General features: G+C 35.6%; 1 protein-coding gene across 4 annotated transcripts in view; it reads right to left on the bottom strand.

The window, feature by feature from the left end:
• Positions 1 to 20,874, bottom strand: part of LOC140159496 (uncharacterized) — a 208,664-nt gene that overhangs the window by 47,061 nt on the left and 140,729 nt on the right. For all 4 annotated transcript variants that reach the window (XM_072182988.1, XM_072183001.1, XM_072183006.1 and 1 more), the window contains 6 exons: positions 20,518 to 20,631; positions 19,235 to 19,348; positions 18,726 to 18,839; positions 13,128 to 13,241; positions 4,699 to 4,812; positions 39 to 152 (listed from right to left, as the gene is read on the bottom strand). In XM_072182988.1, the coding sequence (XP_072039089.1) occupies positions 39 to 152; positions 4,699 to 4,812; positions 13,128 to 13,241; positions 18,726 to 18,839; positions 19,235 to 19,348; positions 20,518 to 20,631 (684 nt within the window). The remainder of the gene's footprint in view (positions 1 to 38; positions 153 to 4,698; positions 4,813 to 13,127; positions 13,242 to 18,725; positions 18,840 to 19,234; positions 19,349 to 20,517; positions 20,632 to 20,874) is intronic.

Here is a 20,874-nt window from a genome sequence, read left to right as displayed (position 1 = left end):
ACAGCTCTGGAATTGGAGCTAATCTCATGTGTACATACCTGTTTCACAGTTAGTTCCAGTGTAGCCAGCAGGACAGCTACAAGAGTATCTATTGACTCCATCGATGCATATGCCACCATTAAGACAAGGCTGTGAAGCACAATCATCAATATCTGCAAAATATAACAAAATGTAGTTATGTTTAAATCATTGTGTTAGCCTGATGAAGTTTTCAATGCAATGCTGGATCATATAAATTTGACTTTGTACCAAGCCCTGGGGTGGGTGCTGGGGACCAATTGACTTTCATTTATTTGATAGGGGTATGCGGCATAGATTTCAAAAATAGGGTCTGAAGGAGTTAATTTAGAGTGAAACTAGAGTCCTAATTAAGGAACAGACTTGGATTGGAATGTGGGTCTCAATTTATGCAGAGTGAAATGATGGTCCTAAGAAACTGATTTGGAATGAAAACTTTATGAACTTAAGGAGGCACACAGGATCACTAATTAGCCATTATTATTCACCTCATAACTCGAAAACTATTTATGTAAAGTATATAAAAGTATACATTTTTTGAACGGAAATGAGCTCATAAATCTATTTAAAATGTCAGTTTTGGGTCAAAAAGTACAATTTTCGAGAAAATCACAAAAAACGGCTTTTTTGACCAACAATTTTTGGTCCGCCATAAAAAAATTATTTGAAAATCAAAAACTGTAAAACATGAATTTTATTAATTTAGACAAATAAATCTAGAAAGTGTTTTTTATTTTTCTAAATTTTGCTTAGTTTTTAAAATATAGGCAAAAATCAGTAAAAACGTGTGACCCGTGTTCAAATTTTTAAATCATGGGTGATAAAAAAGTTCTAGGCTCTAATTTAAAAAAACGAAAAAATACTATCTAGATTTTGGCCATATCTAAACGGTTTACTTAAAAACTTACCTCAGTGATGCTTCATTTAGACGCTATGGCGGACCAAAAATGGTTAAAAGTGGTCAAAAGTGAACTTGCCGAAAATCGCGATTTAGAAAAATACAGCGGATTTTAGGTCCATTTTTGAAGATTATTCCATAAATATATAATCCGGTGACTTGTGACGCTTGGTCAAGTTAGAAAATGAGAAGGGGCGTCCAACTGCAGCAGATTGGCATTTTTTGGTGATTTAGAAGGTAAAATATACAATAAGACAAAATTATCCATGCACATTCGGCAGATGTTTTATCCACATGGTGTAGCCATTTTATTTACTGCAGTCTTGTTTCCATGGTGCAGCAAAGCTTCCGGCAAGGGCGCGTCGTCAGCGTCGGCGTTTGAGGAGCGACAGGGCGCAGCGGACAGACAGACAGGTTACGCAAATAAGTAGAACAGTGCATGGTCGTGTTGCAGCGAATCGAAACCATGATTATTTAGCACAATTTTGTCCTGTTCCGTATAAAAAAAAAAGATCATGCTCTGTATTAAAATGTGCGGACATCAGAATATTAAAATTAGCATAGAATAACTGACAAGCAATTATTTTAGCAGATAATCAGAAAGTTTTATGAAATGAAGAATAAATTGAGACATAAATCATGATAATTGCGATTTCTGTTTTGTACTAATTTTCATAATTTTGCTTTAAAAATGCAATGTTTTTAATTTATCGGTTTTGGAGATTTTCTTTCTTTTTTTTTTTCTTTTCTTTTTTTCTTGTTTTTTTTTTTTTTGGTGTTGACAAATATTGCATTTTTATGTTCATTGTCCTTTTCTGAACCGCAAACATGATGTTGTTACTACTGTTGCTTTTTCTTTTTAGTTGGTGCTTGAGAGGCACCACAGCGCCCGTCTGCGCCAAAGATAGGCATTTTAACGCCCGTTATAGCTAGGCCTACACCACAGGAATACCAAGTAAAATTTTAAAAGATTCTGATGTGTCGCACTACTCAATATTCCGTTTTTGTTATTGTAATTGTTTGTTGTTATCATATTTTATTTTTAACTTTTTACGGAATATCAAATACGTACAAAAGTCATAGGCCTATTATAGGCCTAAAGTCACAATAAAGTTGTAAAATATTTTGTACCGCATAAAAAGTGAATAAAATACAACAACAACAACAAAAGTGTGTCTGTTGTTGTTTTCAATCAAATAAACGTGTAAAAAGTGGGGTTAAAGTTGTAATATGTCTTGAATAAATTTCTTGTAAAACGGACAAAAAGTAGGCCTATATATATGTTAAACGGGCAAAACACGGAGAGGTCACAAGAAAACTGAAAAACACGGAAATTTATATAGCCTAACAAAACCGAATTTCAAAAGTAGAAAACGGAACATGACTTTAAATTAGATTGTGGTTTATGCAGTAGGTCTACCGTATAGGCACCATTCTATAAAGAGCGTTTTAAAACACTGCATGAAAACATTCACGAAAAATGCTTTAAAGCAGTTTACCTTTTAAAGTAGCCTATGCAGAAAACATTATAAACGTGAAAGTTGAAAGCCAGACAAACATTGCAAATAAAAAGGCATTCGGCCAAAACATGCGCAAAAAGTGTTGCAAAACCAAAAGCTTTTATCGCAATCATGGTATATGGTAGACCTAATAGGCCTACTAATGGAAATGTAGTTAAAATGGGTTATGAAAAAGCACGCAATTTGCGTTTTCGATTATATTTCTCGCTTGAAATTATTATTTAGCATTAAAACATTCATGAAAATGCTTTCTTAAAACATTCATGAAAATGCTTTCATAAACGCGTGCTCGCTATGCGATTTCAAATATCGACATTTTTGACATAGAGTTGTAGGCCTATGCCTAGATGGTCGATATGATGTATTGAAATGTCAACGCTTTTGACATTGCGTTAATGGTCAATCAGGAGTAGAGAACTCGTGTTTTAATAACACTTTGAAACATTATTCAGGGCCTTAGGTATCCTAATATAGGCCTACCGGTAGTAACTACTTACCTATTTTTTATGGTCTTCAAAATTAAAAGCGAGACTGAACGACAAGCAGAGGCTCCCGAACCAAGGCTGGGACTGCATAAAATATAAGCTAATATAATAGGCCTATATTCTGTCCAACTACACCAACTTGGTAAATCAAATAATAACAATGAAATGAATGAATGAATGAATGAATGAATGAATGAATGAATGAATGAATGAATGAATGAATGAATGAATGAATGAATGAAATAAAACAAATTTTAAACATAAAATAATAAGCCTATATTGATATACGGGCTAAGTCTAGCCTACTAGCAAAATATTTAGGGCCTACGTTTTCTATCGTATCTACCAGATTGCGCATCATTACAGGGCTAAATCTTACGGGTAACTACTTCTTACAGATAAATTTCATCTTTTCAAGTTCAGAATGAAACTTGAAAAACAAAACAAAAACAAACACAAAATTCACTATTGTGTTCATATAAAAAAAACACCTATAATTTATACCACTATATCAGCACTTTTTTGGCGAAATTTATCGAGTAGGCCTACTGATTCTGGGACGGGACGGTGGTGGTCTGTCGGCCCGCAGTTTTTGCAATGCAATATGGTGCAAGCTTTACCTACCTTGGAAGAGATCAATACGATAAAATACGGTAGTGATCATGATTGGCGACTCCAGCGCCTCAATCAGTAATCACCTCGCCCATCCAGTTTACCATGTGTGCGTGTCTTTGCTAGCTATGCGCCGCAATACGCGTTCTGAGAACGCGATTTATTGCGGAAAACAATGATTTATTTGCTTTTGCATTTTGACGAATTTTTAATGAAAAAGGGTCTTTAAAATAGCTTTTCTTATGGTTCAAATTTTAAGATTTCTTTAAAATCTATTAATGACAAGATAAAATACGGTTTGAAGATGACATTAGTGATGAAAACTCAATTTTGGCCATGTAACACTTCAGTGATCCTGTGTGCATCCTTAAGGCTAAGATATCTGAAGATTGAGCTGAACAAGTGTGGTGTTTACTATGCAAAGTAGATGCTGACAATGTAAACTTTAGTTGTAGTTTTAACATTTAACAATCTTATAGTTGAGTGTGCGTGAATTTGGTGACAAAACAGGTCTCAAAGAACTGGAGCATAATAAACTGGGGTCTTAAGGGTAGATGCGGTATTGTTGGTCGAAGCAGCCAAAAAATATCGATTTTTATTGTCTAAATCAATATATTATTGAAAAATAACACTTTGATGTTTTGCAAAAGTTCATTCTACAAATCATATACTTTGAAAACTTGCTTAATTTATTGTTATTAATGAGTATTGTACAGTGTACAAAAGTGTTGTTGTTTCAGCCCTCTTTACAACGTAACTCAAGAACCACAGGACCTATAAAAGCATTTCTGTGATATTTGAATTCTTCTACACGCTAGCAAGGAAATGAGCTATGCAATTTTTGCCGAAGCTCACTACCATTCGCAAGATGTTGTGAACTACCAAATCGCAACACTTTAAAATAGTGTATTACCTTAAAGAACTGCCAGAGAGGTACAAGCTGGGGAGTTTTTATTCTGTCAATATCAGTGAGTGCCCCTCCCTCATCCATCCAAGGACCAGAAGTTTGTCAATTTTGTTCAGTCATCTTAAGAAGTGTTCATTAGTTTGGTGCCTGAATCTTCCAGAAAGGATTTGAAGATCACCGACACCTTAAATACTGTGATACAAAACTATGATACATTCAATATCAACATTTCATTTAATGATGAAGAAGAAAACTTACTTGTGCCACAGTTTACGCCAGTCCATCCAGCAGCACATATACACATGTAAGCATTGATGCCATCCACACATTGGCCTCCATTTAAACAAGGTCTAGATGCACATTCATCAATATCTGATGACAAAAAACAACAAGGAAAAGTTGATTTTTTATTTTTTATTTATTTACAACATGTTTACCCAGGGTAGCCCGATTCAGCCGAATCTGGTCTAACACGGGGCCCTGCAAAATACATAAAAGGAATATAATTATAGAGAATAAGAAATAGGTTGATAAGAAATAGTTTTAACAAGAAAAACTTGCCTTCGAATGTTTTAGCGGATAACTATAATATTGACTTAATATTCTATATTTAAGAAATAAAGGGTAATGCATTATCCTTTATGTAGTAGATAAAGGGTGAGAACAGACCATTACCATAGATATCGGTGTCTTGTTGAGGTATGGTGAGCATGTTAGTCCGAAGGCGAGACCCAAGGGGTCGAGCCTTCCGAGCGACTAACATGCGAACCATCCCTCAACAAGACACCGATTATCTATGGTGATGGTCTGTTTTGAACCATTTATCTTACATATACGGCGAGCATAAATAAACGAATTTGTTGTAAAAGAGTATTCATTTTCCAAAAAACAAAATGGAAAAAAAGCGGATGTATTATTTTGTTAAAGTTGTGGGGTTTTTCCCAAAATAAAAACACCTCGAGATAGTGTAATATTCTTCCCATGTGACCAGTGTGCGAGTGGATTTAATGACAAATGCAAGTGATTTAATCAAATAAATACAGAATTGATCTCAATCGACAATTGTATTTGAAGTGGTTTGGTAGGTTATTCACTTGCTTTAATCCGCTGGAGTTTATTCACCCCGTGACCATTGTTATTCAAATAATTAATGAATAATGCAAATTATATAGAGTTGTCAACGTGGACTACAATCTGTTTCAACACCATAAAATTTATATCTTAGAAAAATGTGAGTATAAGCAGATATTTGAAAGACCTAGTAACGTTGTGTCCAATGGTGCTCCCCATTATGGGTAGGTCACAGTAAGGCTTTGCACCCCCAGCCTCTTGACTTGTAATGAGTACCGCAGGTTAGTTTGCGAAGCTCCCCTGGTCGCGTAGTATCCCGGGGGTTCTTGCCTAGCAACTAATTTGCATGGACCGTTGAGCGTTTTTTTGGTCAGGCAAGGATAAAGGCAGATTCCCTTCTAAAAACCAATGGCAAGTTTATATACATGTACTGAGTGTTTACATTCAACGAAACGGTAACTTTTTATTTATGAATATTTACTTCGTTATGCTAATTAAACTTTAATTTGCATAAATCTAACTGAGCACCAGTGGTGTTATATGAATTACTATTATACGGACTGCATGAGCCCTCTATAATTTTCTCTTGCCATCAGTGTTGTAGGTCTCGAGACCAGGTCTCGGTCTCGAGACCATCTCGAGACCTGGTTTTGCAGGTCTCGGGTCTCGGATGTCAAGGTCTCGGTCTCGGACCTCAAAAGTCTCGGTCTCGGACCTCAAAAGTCTCTCGGACCTCTCTCGGACGGACGCTTTTTAGTTCGAGACCTGTCGAGACCTGAAGAAAAAGATTTGACTTTCTGTTGTTGATCATTACTTTTTCCTTACCCTAAATTTCAATGAATGTTGAAGAAATTGTTAAGAATAAAGATACAGAAATCGTTTTTATGATACTGACATGTATGAGGTTAGGGATTTAACAATACATGTATGTGGAGTTATAAATGACTCAAAAGTGAGCTAATGCTTCCGCCGCATTAAGCTGGGGTGGGGTACTCAGTACAGTACAAATGGCCATATGGGGGACGTGTTGCAAACATGGGTAGCAATTTGAGCCTTTCGGTATATCAATGACCTCCTTTTTTCTAGACCAAAAATGGATCCTAGGATGGGTCCTTTTTTTCAAAATTTTCGCGGAAAATAGCTCAATTTTGCCTCCACTATAGCCAACATTTTTGAAAATTTCACAAAATTGGAGGAAAAGTTGCAACATTTTGTTAAATTTGGGTCCATTTTGGTACATTGATGGGTCTCCTTTCAAATTCCCAGCTGCACACCCCTACCCAAACCAAACTTGAGTATCCCCCGGGATTAAACCAAGGTCTTGGTCTCGGTCTTGGTCTCGGAACTTAGAGGTCTCGGTCTCGGAAGGGGTGGTCTTGGTCTCGGAAGGGTTGGTCTCGGTCTCGGTCTCGATCTCGGACGGGCAGGTCTTGGTCTCGGTCTCGGTCTCGGACATAGAGGTCTTGACTACAACACTGCTTGCCATGTAACATTTGCATTTAAATCGAGCTGTAAATGCATTTTTTCCAAAATTCTATCTGAGACTAGTAACCAACTCAGATTCTACATGTATGTTGTGATCCTTTCCATAGTGTTTCTAGAATGTCCATGGTATTCCTTTTGTTTAGCTCGCTGCCTGAGACCGTTATCTTGAGCTATTGTGTTGATAACGGTCTCTGGGCAGCTAGCTGCCTTCATTACTCTAGGTAATGGTCGAGGCAACGAACCTCAAACAAAAGGAATATAATGGATAATCTGTGAATAGAAAAGGGCTAGACGTATATACGCAAATAATGTGTCCGAGGCAGTAAAAACGTAAATAATGGGTGAGGCGGCCGAACCTATTATTTAAACGCTTTTACTGCCGAGGACACATTATTTGCGTAAAGGATAATGCTGCACCCTTCTATTCTATTACCACAAAATAGTGCGATTTAAAGAGAAAATATCACATTTTTTGCCCAAATATTTCAAGTTGTTTACCTCAAGGTGTAGCGCCTACGCGTAGCCAAAGCGTAAGTGATAGCGAGTATTGCAAAACGCGTAACCAAGCGTAATGCTTTGCGTAGAATGCGTAACGACGCTAATATACTGCATCGCGCTTTGCTGTGCGCTATGATGCGAGAAGAACGTAAAGTTCGTTGCCCTGGCCACTTTATTGCTAATTAATGGTCTTTCACGTGACGCGTTTCAACAAATCACAGTGCGCGATTTTGAATAATGGGTCGTGGAGGTAATAGAATACATAACATAGACTTAAACAGACATGAAGACAGTACTTATGAAAAAACTGTCTACTTAAAAATGAATATAATAGTCAATATTGATTCTGTTATTGCTTGGTATTTATGCTCTCTATGCCCATCTATCATGGTAGTTCACTGGTAACATGTAGAGGGTGCAGTGAAGGTATCAAGCATGGCCAATTCCCCTATCATTTTCTAACAAGTCTGCCACTTTAAGCGTGCACAGGGATGACTCTTCTGTACACATATCTAACAGCTTTGTGTGACATCTGAATCCCTGAGGCCCTACACATACTAACTTAACTGTGCTAAGTAGTTTATGATGGTCACAATGAAAAGGAATATTCTGCAATCATATTTTTTATGCACTAGCTTGACATTAGGGAAATAAACCAAAAATTACAAACCTCTTGATGTCTCTTGATTAATGCATGTTGCATTTTTGTATTGTATTGTTGATTACGTCAAATAAACAAACAAACCAACAAACTCGCCGATAGTTTAATATGCATACAATATTTGTGACCTTATTGGAGCATTTTGGGATTGAAAGTCTGCAAAGAAAGGCCAAGAAAGGTTTAAACTTATGCAGATCGTAAACTTCTGGCCAATAGTGCAGTGCTTAGACCATACACTTGAATATCTCCCATGCAGATAGGCTCTAAGGCTCTCATCTCAAATGGAACCATTGTGTGACAATTACATTTGTTACTCATGGTCAAATTGAGACTGCCATACAGATACAAACTCATATCTTCATAAAGCTTTACCAGTAAATACATTGTATTGTGTAACTTGCACAAATCATGGAGTTTAAAAACTAAACCATATGGATTTAAGTTTTCCCTTGAAACTTAGTAGCAAGGCTTGGATATACAGATACATTCCTTTATTCTTTTGAACTTATAAACCACCAGCATGGAAATATATCCCATTCAAAACGGGATTTAAATCTGCCAATGCAATTGTATTCATTTCACCTGCATTGATTAATTACTGGCTTATATTTTATTACAGTTGAGTTTTGAAGGAGCCACCAAACAGGGTCATAAAAGTCATGCAACCAGTTCATCCTATAATTCAAATCAAAATGTTTGTTATCTAGCGGTTTTTACTAGAATTGCATGAGAAGAGATCCTTAAGCACCCAGCGCCAATTATAGGTGAAATCCAAACCAAAATTGGCAGTACTTGGCCCAATTGAACCACCAAATTGCTAGTTTGGTAATTCTGTGATTGATTGATTAACTTTCTATCCTTAGGCCATTGTTAGAAATAATCTCTACCATTGTTACAATGAAGATTCACTCAACCACCCTTCACAATGAAAATGACAGATATAAGGGAACAAACTTTCAACAATTCATGCAGGTCTGTTATCAATCTTTTGATTAATTTTGTATTTATTCTTGTGTTTTCTTTTATATATGAATTATGTAACAGGAAAGCACTCTGTGTTTGGAATTACAAGTCTATTTTTCTTTCCTGAATTACCAGTTACTTGTAATATCACTCTTATATTGTTTGTATTTTGGTAATTAAAATAAAATATTGTTATAAACCAAAAGATTGATGATGACCTAAGTTTCGTTAGGGAGGGAGGTGATTGAAAATGTGGATTGGGTTTCTTCTGTGCTCTTAACCCTGGAATTATGGAAATTTTTGGTCTAAAGTATATAACAGTACACACATTTAGAATGGCAAAGACTTGATTCATTCATCTGTGTGGTCAAATTTGGGCAAAAATGCTCATTTTGGGAGAAAATCCAACACAACAGGTTTTTTGACCGAATTTTTTTGTACCATGTAACAAAAATTCTTGAGTAAAATATTCTTTTTTTATTAATTTTAAAAAACTAGATAAAAATATCTAGGACCCCTTTTTTATTCTTTTGAATTTTGACCAACTTTGAGAATTTTGCACCAAAAATGGTTGAAAACGGCTCAATTAAAAAAAAAAATCATAACAAAGCTTGATTTTCGCCCAAATTTCAACCATTTTTTTTCTTCAAATTTCTCAAAGTTGGTCAAGTAAAAACAAGAGAACCCTGGAGCAAGTTTAGCATGGGTGCAGTTAACCACTCTACCATAACTGGATTGTCTGAATACTTCCTGGAATTCCTTGGCAATAACAGAATACCCTAAACATTCGCCTAATAGCACACCTGGCTCCTTTGCCTTAGGATAAATTTCATGTACAAAAAGAGAGCTTCCTCCTCTAATATACCAACAAGAATTAAGGGTGCGTGCCCTAGCTAGGGATTTTTATGGGAGGGCACTTTAGTTTGTCTAAAATTCCCATTATGTCAAGGGAGCCCAAAGCGCCAAATATTAGGCGACCGTTTACGGTAGCCATATTTTGATGGATTTGCTGTCAGTATTTGTTAAAATGGATTACCATGTCATGTAACTGTAAATCTGTCTAAAAATGGGAATGTGAACTATTTAACCATCTATAGTTAAATATTTGTATTTGTATTGAACTTGTAGGTCAATTCAAGGTTACTAGGAGGCCTGAAGGTAAAATTTGTGTATTATTATTGATGCTACCTTCCTGTTGTTCCTGGTGTCAGTTTTTTGGATCATAAAGCCTGAGATTTTTCATGGAAACAAAAAATAATAATATTGCTATCATTTGAAGCAAGTGTGTTTCTGTTTATGGCTACACTATGACCCTGTTTTAATATACAGAGCCTGAAGTCAACTTCAGTCAAATTTGAATTTGACTTCATTTGTGTGTAAACAGGGTCGTAGTGTTTTGAACTCAACTTCAGCAGCTGACTTATGACGACCCGGAGCAACTTTTCTTGAATTGAAACTTGACTTCAAATTGTGATTTTGCAGTGTAAACAAACAAGTATGATTTCTATCAAATTTTAATTTTATTATTATTCAAATGCTGAAATGATATTTAGTAATAATTGTCAGGAAAGGTTTCTGTATATTTTAAGCTGAAATTGCAAGTAAAGTAAAAGAAACCCCACCTTCTATTTTGGCTGTTTCACATGGAGATCTATGGGGTTTGACATGACTGTTGACCTGACAGATACAACAGATTTGGCTGATTCCATTTAGGTGATTGATTGATTGATTGATTGATTGAGATGTAAGTTGGGACATGTGAAAACATTACAAATATAGCAAAAACTCAGGTTTGGAAAAAGAAAAATCAAATTTCATAATATAAGATCGAATATTATAGCTTTTATGATTTAGAACTAAGCTCCCAACATGTTTAATAGCTGGGAAGTGCTCACAAATTTTATTTTATTTTCATTTTCTTTAGTTATATTATTTAGGTGGGATCCATGGGATCTCTGAGTATCTAAAATATCAAAATAAACAAACAAAAGGTAATATTTTCTCACCTGATATTTTTGTGATATCTGATGACACAGGCCCTTTATGAGTGGCGTGATTCCTTTTCAATACAATTGACTTTTTGTGATCAGTTGATGCATGGATCAGTAGGTACAAATGTGTGAGCGATAGCAAATTCCCAAGTCCTTGACATGCATGATTTGCTAAGTTTCAATGCTATCAGTGCTATCAATTTAGCCACAAGATTTTTTATTGTTTTATTGAAAACTGATCTGCTGTTAAGGGATCTAGAATGAGCGTTTATAGCATTTCTCGACAGTATTTTTGTGGGACATGAGAGCACCTCAGACGTATCGAATTGCATTCTGAATACAAAGCATGTCTTTCTGATATCAAATAATTTTCATTTTTGAAATTCACGATATAATACAAATTTTATGACAAATTATTAAAATTTGATATTTTTCAAATTTTGATATATAACAGTCCTCGAATAAATTTTATAAATCTAATGATATATTCTTAAAGTGTATGTAGCTGGAGGAAAAGCCGACGATCAATTGAAAATTTTGACCTTTTATATTGAAGATATGGATTTTTTTCCCAAAAGACCTATTTTTTTTGGTTTTTTGGGAAAAAAAATCCATATCTTCAATACGAAAGGTCAAAATTTTCAATTGATCATCGGCTTTTCATCCCACCTACATACACTTTAAGTATAAATCATCAGATTTATAAAGTTTACTTCAAGTACTGTTAAATATCAAAAATATCAATTTTTAATGATTTGCCATAAAATGTATATTACATTGCAAATTTCAAAAAATCAAAATTATTTAATATCAGAAGGACATTCTTCATATTCAGAATGCAATTCAATATGTATGATGTGCTCTAATGTCCCACAATAAATACTGTCCAAATGTTCATGCCCCTTCCCTTAAGAAATTCCATTAAAGAAAAAAGTGTTCACATCCTTGGACCTAACATGTAATGTTTTAATCATTTCTGCAACAAGTCAGCAACAACAAATTTCTATTCTTAATGGCAATCAATTTCATTTTATTTAAGCTTGCAAATGGATAGGGATTCAGGCTCATTCAGCAACCCATTAAAAACCACAAGCAGTGCCTGTGCAGCTTATTTTGAAAATTTGCCCAAATTTAATGATATTATTGGTATTCAAATTTAAAAATCATATTCAAATTTAAAATTGCCAGACAACTTGTTAGGTCTAGCAATATGAAAATACTCTTCATGCATGTCTACAGAAAATGATCACTTTTAAAATAAACAACTACAACCTTGTGTCTAAATTAATAGAATGCATAATAGCTTCAGATTCAATATTAGCCACAAAATATGGGGGAATTGAGAAAGACTGTAAACAATTTATAAAAATCATAATCAGTTTTATACGATGGCAAGAAACTATTTAAACAGCAAAAAAGCAAACTAAAACAGTACCAACTGACCAGCAGGGAAACTTTGAATGGATCTTAAAAAGATTCAAGTAGTGTACATAACCAAGGAAAATAAATGTTAAAAAATGTTTAATATGTACAACATCCAAAATTTAGGGTTAAAAAGACAAAAGACTTTTGTCTTTTTAACCCTAAATTTTGGATGTTGTTGTACATATCAAACAGTTTTTACATATTAAACAGTTTGTACATATTAAACAGCGCCAGTATATCTATCCACTTACAGCTCCCCATTTTTATCAGGGTGAAGTGGACTTGACACCCACTCTCATACTTACACGAGCATGGTGGCCAAGCGGAACAGGCTCTAACTCATAATCAGAAGGTTGCGGGTTCGAGCATCGGTGATGCCATCGTGTTGTGCCCTTGAGTAAGGTACTCCACCCGGGTGTACAAATGGGTACCGCCATTCTTAAATGCTGGGAAGGTAACAGACTCACTGTGGAGAGGGTGTGGCGATCCCCCCACAGCAACATTTCCCAGTGGAGTCTGGCCTAATTGCTAATGTAAGAGAGATGGGCACTCTGTCCTGTAAATACAGGTCCCTTTACCTTACACATACTTACTGGTATCACAATTAGGTCCAGTAAATCCTGGTGCACATATGCAAGTATAACCATTGATACCATCAATACATTGGCCACCAAAACGGCATGGATTGCTAGCACACTCATTGATATCTATGAATAGAAAGAACACAAGAAAAAACATGTTAGCCTTTTGATCAGTGTAAGTAGTGTAGCCAAGCCCCCCTTTACCCATGGAACATCTTGCCTCCCCCCCCCCCTTGTAAGATTTCACTTGTAAAAACAAACTTACTTGTTTCACAGTTGACGCCAGTCCATCCTGGTTGACAATTACATGTGTATCCATTAATTCCATCAACACATGCAGCACCGTTCAGACATGGGTTGGGGTTGCATTCATTGGAATCTGTGAAGAATTTATTACAACTTTATTATCTACATCTTAAGTATGGAACAAGTTTCTTTTGACTAAAACCTAAGTTCTTTTAATGCTTACTGAAGCAATTGAATAGAAATTTTCATTCTGCTTTTTGATATCAGCACATTGTGTTTGCAGCTACTAAGTTTACAAAATATAATGTCTTTGCTTCACTTTGCTGCTTTTCATCACAGCAACCTTTCACCACGGCCGAGGCTGTAACATACTAACAGCTTCCTATTATGACTATTATTAAGCAAACAAGATTACGGATTTTTGGGCCCAGGCTCCATTCTATAATCTTGTAACAACCACTACATCAATCAGGCCAGATCTGAATTATTCCCCTCTATAATACAATCTACCAAAAAAACGTTGACAACGTAAAGAAATCAGCAAGTTTTAAAAACCCACCTCGGCTCACTTTTTGAAACTTGGTCCCATTTGTAAAAGGTACTGATTTAAACATATTTATATAAATTTTAAACATATCCAGAAGTGTTATGTATCTTGAATGTGCAGATGCGATATTAATTTGTAAGCTTTCTGGAACGACCTGTTCTTGCATGGTAAGCCAATATCCTATTATTTATAATAATGATTGAATTAAACGAATAACAAGTAGGCTTGTAATCTTGTTGGAAACGCTGTATTCAGTTGAAATAAAATAAAAACACTGATTTGCTGTTGGTGTTCAAAATGGGACCAAGTTTCAAAAAGTGAGCCGAGGTGGGTTTTTAAAACTTGCTGATTTCTTTACGTTGTCAACGTTTTTTTGGTAGATTTCTTTTCTTTTTATGAATGTAGCCAAGCAGCTCCAAGCTTGGAAAGTCATCAGCTTACGAAGTGCTCTATAAAACGAAAAATAGATGTTTGAAGTTGCTATTCTTGATTCATGACAATAAATAGGCCCTAATTAAACAAAACTTTATCAGTCGTTTATTTTTAAATCTTGCTCGTCACGCGTGACTGTAATGTTAAGGGTTGTATACAATGATCAATATACATTTTAATACTAGTATACTTTAATTAAAATTCAAGGCAACGTAAATATGTAAAGAAAATATAAATATGAACAACACACACCCAATGTTGACAATGCCAGAGAGACACAGAGAGTAAGTCCGATTTAGGCCTACTTCAAATCGGAACTGGTAAATGCGCATATATTTAAGCCTATACTAAATGCCCCGACTAGGCATGATAATCGTGTTTTAATGTTTGTGGTTCTTTGTAGCCCTGCGGGGCAATATACTTGGCTATCCGAATTTCGCGGTTTGTGGTTCTTTGTAGCCTTCGGGCAACCTAGTTGGATATTCCTATTAAGTGGCGGTTGTCGGCGATCTTTCGTGGTTTGTGGTTTTCATTAAGCCCTGCTCTCTATCGGGAGCTAATTTATAGTTTAAGCTGTTAAATATCCATATTTCGTGGTTTGTGGTTCTTTGTAGCCCTGTGGGACAATCTAGTTGCATATCCAAATTTCGCGGTTTGTGGTTCTTTATAGCCCTGCGGGGCAATATAGTTAGATATCAATATTGAGCGGCAGTTGTTGGCGATCTTTCGCGATTTGTGGTCTTAATTTGTTGGACATCCATATTTCGCGGTTTGTGGCTCTTTATAATTGATAGGCCTGCGGGCAATCTAGTTGGATATCCAAATTTCGCGGTTTGTGGTTCTTTGTAGCCCTGCGGGGCAATCTAGTTGGATATCCCTATTAAGCGGCGGTTGTCGGCGATCTTTTCGCGTGTGTGATTTTAATTTCCCTTATCAAGCCCTGCCCTCTATCGGGAGCTAATTTATAGTTTAAGCTTGTTGGATATCCATATTTCGTGGTGTGTGATTCTTTGTAGCCCTGCGGGGCAATCTAGATGGATATCAAAATTCGCGGTTTGTGGTTCTTTATAGCCCTGTGGGGAAATCTAGTTGGATATCAATATTCAGCGGCAGTTGTTGGCGATCTTTCGTGGTTTGTGATTTTAATTTGTGAGAATTTATAATATTTATTCCAAATATAATTTCAGACTGAGCTGTGAACAGAGCAACTGATAAATGTGTTTTAAATGACGAAGATGTCATGATAGTCAGGCATGGTGAAAGCATTTCGATGGTGAAAGTAGGCCCTAGGCCTAGGCCTAAAAATCAAACATGTTTGTTTGATGAAAAAAAATATAATATCACAGTAGCAATGGATGTTCGAAATGGTGTTATTCTTGATTTATGACAATAAAATGATTAATAAAACGTTAGAAAAAAAGTGGTGGAAAGTTTCGAACTTGAGCAAAAATTCATAAATGGATTAGAAGCCCATGGCCTTAACCGCTTCGCCACAGGGACGTCCCGATATAATGACGTGTGAAAGTGGAGTATTTATTAATATGAATGTATGCTGTGGTCCGGAAAGAATAAAAGAATTGTGAAAAACTTGATTTTTTTGGCGAATGGGATCCAGAATTTGTATGTAGGGTATCTAGGAAAATGCTATGGTATATTTGAAGGTGAGTCTCAAAAAGTAGTGCGCCAGTGACAGCCATGTATGGCTGTAGCAGTGACGAAAGATTCTGGATATCAGTATGATTAGCTATGATTTGCCACTAATTTTGGGTATGAAATACCGCGTGAAATAAAGCAAGAATGTTTGTTTATTATCAAACAATCGGATTGACTCTAAGATTGGTGTAACTTTTTGAATTAATGAGTTATTAAGATATTACACTTTGGACAGTAAATAAGATTTAGCATGGTTTTAGATATATTTTGTACCCAGCGAAAAATATCATTGAACAATAGCGTTTTGTTTCGTGTAAATATAGTCCCGCGGTGCATCTGTTTATTCTTCTTTTTCAGTCGTTTTTTTAAAACCTGCTGGTCATGCTACCGCATGACTCTAATATTAACAAACATGATTCAATAATGTTTGGTCAGTCAAATAATATTTGCATAAGCTTTAAATTCTGTACAATTCTAGCATTAGTGTTTCCTTACTTGTTCCACAGTTGACACCAGTCCATCCAGGTTGGCAAATACATTGATATCCATTGATTCCATCAACACATGCAGCACCATTTAGACATGGGTTGGGGTTACATTCATTAATGTCTGGAAAGACAGAGTACTTTATTAGATTGTATATGTAAATAATCAACCCTAAATTGGACACATTTCAATTTTATGTTGTTGTTAAATAAATGTTGTTGAATGTTTCTTTCTTATTGTCTTACTTTAGAATGTTCATACTTCTTTTCTCTACTTTTATAAGGTTGTATCTTTATTATATTGCCTTTAAGTAAAAATTGTTCAATCATTTTGTCTTCCAGTAGAATGTTTCTCTAATCTGTCTGTGTAGCTCTGATGTAGTCTTTCTATCAGTCAGAATGCATTTCTAACCTCTATTGTTAATATCTGACCATCCACCACAAACCAGCCCTAAAGTCGGCAAATTGTATTCTGAGTAGCATGAAGGTCATATTCATAGGTACCTCAAGTTAGTGCTACATGTATCTCATTTTGTCAAATACATTTTAAACCAATCAATAATCCTATAGTTGAAGAGGAAATTAAGCTTCTACCTATGTCTATAGAATTTTTAAATAGCTCTAGTCTTTTTTTGCTTTAGATAAATCCTGTTCAAGTGGTGGGTTACAAAGCATTGTATTTTGTCTAGGTATGTATAACCATCAATTAACAATGAGAGGACATTCCTAAACCTCATTGACTTGGGATGATTTGAAATGACTTCCAATTATGACTGTTTGATATTTGTTACCAGCAATGTGGAAAAAGAGGCACATGTAGAACCAAAATAAGTTCAACAAACAACCGCGCCTTCTGGATATTGTTTGAAGTCAAATGATATACCATTTTAAAGCTTATGATATATATTTTCTAAACACAAAATAAAACAAAATTGACCAGGGGCCGACTTTACGGCTGGTTTGTGGTGGACGGTCACATATATGCCTCCTATCTTTGTATTCCTCTACTCTATCCATGTCAACTCTTTTCCCTTTTGATCTTTTCCTTTTTCAATTGTTTCATTTCCTGATCCTTTACTTTTTCTACTTGACCTGTTTTGCATGCCCTTTCCCATCTGTTCTTGTTCAGTCCCATTATCAGCCCTTTTGCAAGATATTATTTGTATTGTGCTATTCAGATCAAATTCTGCACCCCCTATGGAAGACACAGCTGGACTTATGAGTGAAATGGAAAGCTAGAATTCACATGGAAGACACAGCTATAATTAACATAATTGAAATATATACCTGCCAGAATTTAGTCATTTTCATGGACTTTTCTTAAATTTACTGCTTCTTTTGCTGCGTTTTCATAACTTAAGCAACCAACATGTCTGTGTCTTCCGTACTGTCCAACCAATCTATACTAAAAATGACAGCCACAATTCCAGGCCTACTTTCATGCAATTGCAACTGGAATCATTCTTTTTTCCACATGCCTTCCATGGGGGGGGGGGCAGTATTCATCTGGAATAGCCCACTATCTTAACTTCTTGCATAAATTTATAATGTCTACAGTTTATTAATACTTACTTTGTTCACAGTTAGGTCCAGTGTAACCCGACTGACAAATACACATGTATCCATTGATTCCATCAACACATACAGCACCGTTTAGACATGGGTTGGGGTTGCATTCATCAACATCTGAAAGAAACAGACAGAAAAAGTGTGAGCAGTATAGTAATGTGTATATCAAACAGAGCTCAGCTCATGACCATATATAGCTCATACATGTACATAACCATATCTGCCCAGCAAACTACAAATTATTACAGCACAAAGCAACTGCAAGCCCAAGCATCCCATGTGATGAGATTGTGCAATCATCTGAACAAAACACACCCCAACATCACCTCTGGGGGGTCTCAACTTTGGCACTTGACCAATTTTTGGAAAATGTTCACAAATTTTGCTAAATAACAATGAAAAATTGGCATTTTCAAGAAAATTTTGAAAAACACCCTTTCTTAAACCAAATTTTCTTAAAATCAAGGGCCATCAATAAACCAATATGGCTTAAAATGCACTCAGAGTTTTAACTAAATTGATAAAAATACACCCTGAATCTGCTACATATCTTTATACCCTTCCCCAGCAGCCTAAACACTCATGGCTTGCTCTCCCTGATCCTGTGCTCTGCACCAAACAGGTGCAAAAACTGGAGCAAAGAAAACAACTTTTCTTTTCATCTCACATAATGCTTACTTGTTTGACAGTTGACACCAGTCCATCCAGGTTGACAATTACATGTGTATCCATTAATTCCATCAACACATATCGCACCATTCAGACATGGGTTAGGGTTGCACTCATCAATATCTAGATAAAAAAGGCAAACAGTTAGATAGATAATAAATAATACATCTATGAATAGAATATGACTATGGAATCCTAATGGTTGAATCAATGAGTTATCTCTTTTTGTAATAATTTCTGCACACAGTTTACTTTGCATCACTGAATCAACAGCAGTTGGAGGAAACTTATGGGCACCTGCTCTGTAAGAGGAAAAGGAGGAAGAGAATATGAAAGAATTGGAAAAAAGAAGAAGAAAGAAGGAGAGGAGGAAGAGTGTACAGAAATAATGAAGTAGAGAACCTTATGGTAGTATCAGTCCAGTTATAATAGGTAAGGCTGTGATGGTACAACAGATATATTCTATGATGTCATCCAACTTTGTATTGTTGGTGAATACACATGAAGGTGAAACTTACTTGTTTGACAATTAGCTCCAGTCCAGCCAGGCTTACAACTACATGTATATCCATTGACTCCATCAACACATACAGCACCATTCAAACAAGGGTTAGGATCACATTCATCAATGTCTGCAATTATACAAAGCATCATTACAATGATTAAGGTTTCAACAAGTATCCCGTGGATAGAAAAATTTTGTCAAGCTTTAAGCTAGTATAGGTGTAGCTCTGACTTCATCAGTCCTGATAAAGTCAGGGCCTCTCTATTTGTTCTATATTTTTTTTTTTGCATTTTGTGAAGAAATGAGAAAAAATTGGACAAAGTGGTATGCAATATGAAGGGGCAAATCTTCTCGTTCTATTGGTGGCATCGGTTTCCATGTAGCCAAAAGATGGTACATCACTGATGTACCACTTGTTGGCTTCTACCTGTAAAAGCATGCAAGCGAAATTACTGCCTAGCTACAAAGACTGGTAGTGTATTTTGTTTTAACCTAAAAAATAATGCCCATCTTCCATACTACATGCACTGATACCTGAAGCACCATTCGGACAAATGAGATAGGGTGGATCACTATCTAATATATACTAGAATTATGCGGTTCATAATTAGGATGGCCCACAACAAAGATTTGTTAGGAACAAAGGTTTGTAAATACAAAGAAAATACAAATAGGGTCATTAATATTCATAAATATGCCAATAACATTATGCAAACTATACAGCACAAAAGGGAATCATACTCTAAGCTGTAGAGTGGATTAATGGAATGTTGGGCAAAATATGCAAATCTCATTTTAATGAGATTTGCACTATTAAAATATATGAATATTAAAATATTCATAAATATGCAAATAACTTGACAAAAACTACACAGGACATGAAGTAACCATACTGTATCATCCTACCGAGTTGGAAGTTAATCAATATTACGAACATTGTATAGGTTGCATAATAGAGTCTTTATTTTGCTTCCACCTGACCAGCCGACAAACCATCAAGGTTATAACATATTGTTGTGGGCCCAAAATTGTGTTCTTCAATCAATAAAAAGAGGTTTTTTTTCAAACACTAACACACTCTTATCAATAGAGCATGCTCCTCATAACCATGCGCTTGACGCCGGGCGACGTGGCGCATGCGCATTGCAGACAAACGGACACAATCAAGGCTTGTCATTGGTTGATACGTCATAAAGTCTGATGGGGGCATTACATTTCATGTAATCTGTCTTTTAAATCTAAAATACTGGTACATCGTTTGAGCTGACTCCCTTCAACATTTAGTTTTATACTTACTTTCAATGCAGGTAATTCCTGCAAATCCTGGTTGGCAATTACATGTGTATCCATTGATTCCATCAACACACAGAGCACCATTCAAACATGGGTTAGGGCTACAGTCATCAGTATCTGAAGATTTACAAAATGGTATCATTATTAGTTGTTACTCTCAACAATAAATCTGGATACAATGAAACACATTTTTTATTTCAAGAAATGCCAGTTGTTAATTAATGGTCCTGTTTTTATTTATACTCTGTTACTATATCAATACATGTCATTTCCCAATGCAGCTAATATGCAACATACATATTACATAGGCTGACAAAATACATAATTGAAATCAAATCATATGTTACACAAAATGTGTCA

This window comes from Amphiura filiformis, chromosome 1, assembly GCF_039555335.1.
Source record: "Amphiura filiformis chromosome 1, Afil_fr2py, whole genome shotgun sequence".
Lineage (NCBI taxonomy): Eukaryota > Metazoa > Echinodermata > Ophiuroidea > Amphilepidida > Amphiuridae > Amphiura > Amphiura filiformis.
This window is presented reverse-complemented; position numbering and strand designations above follow the sequence as displayed.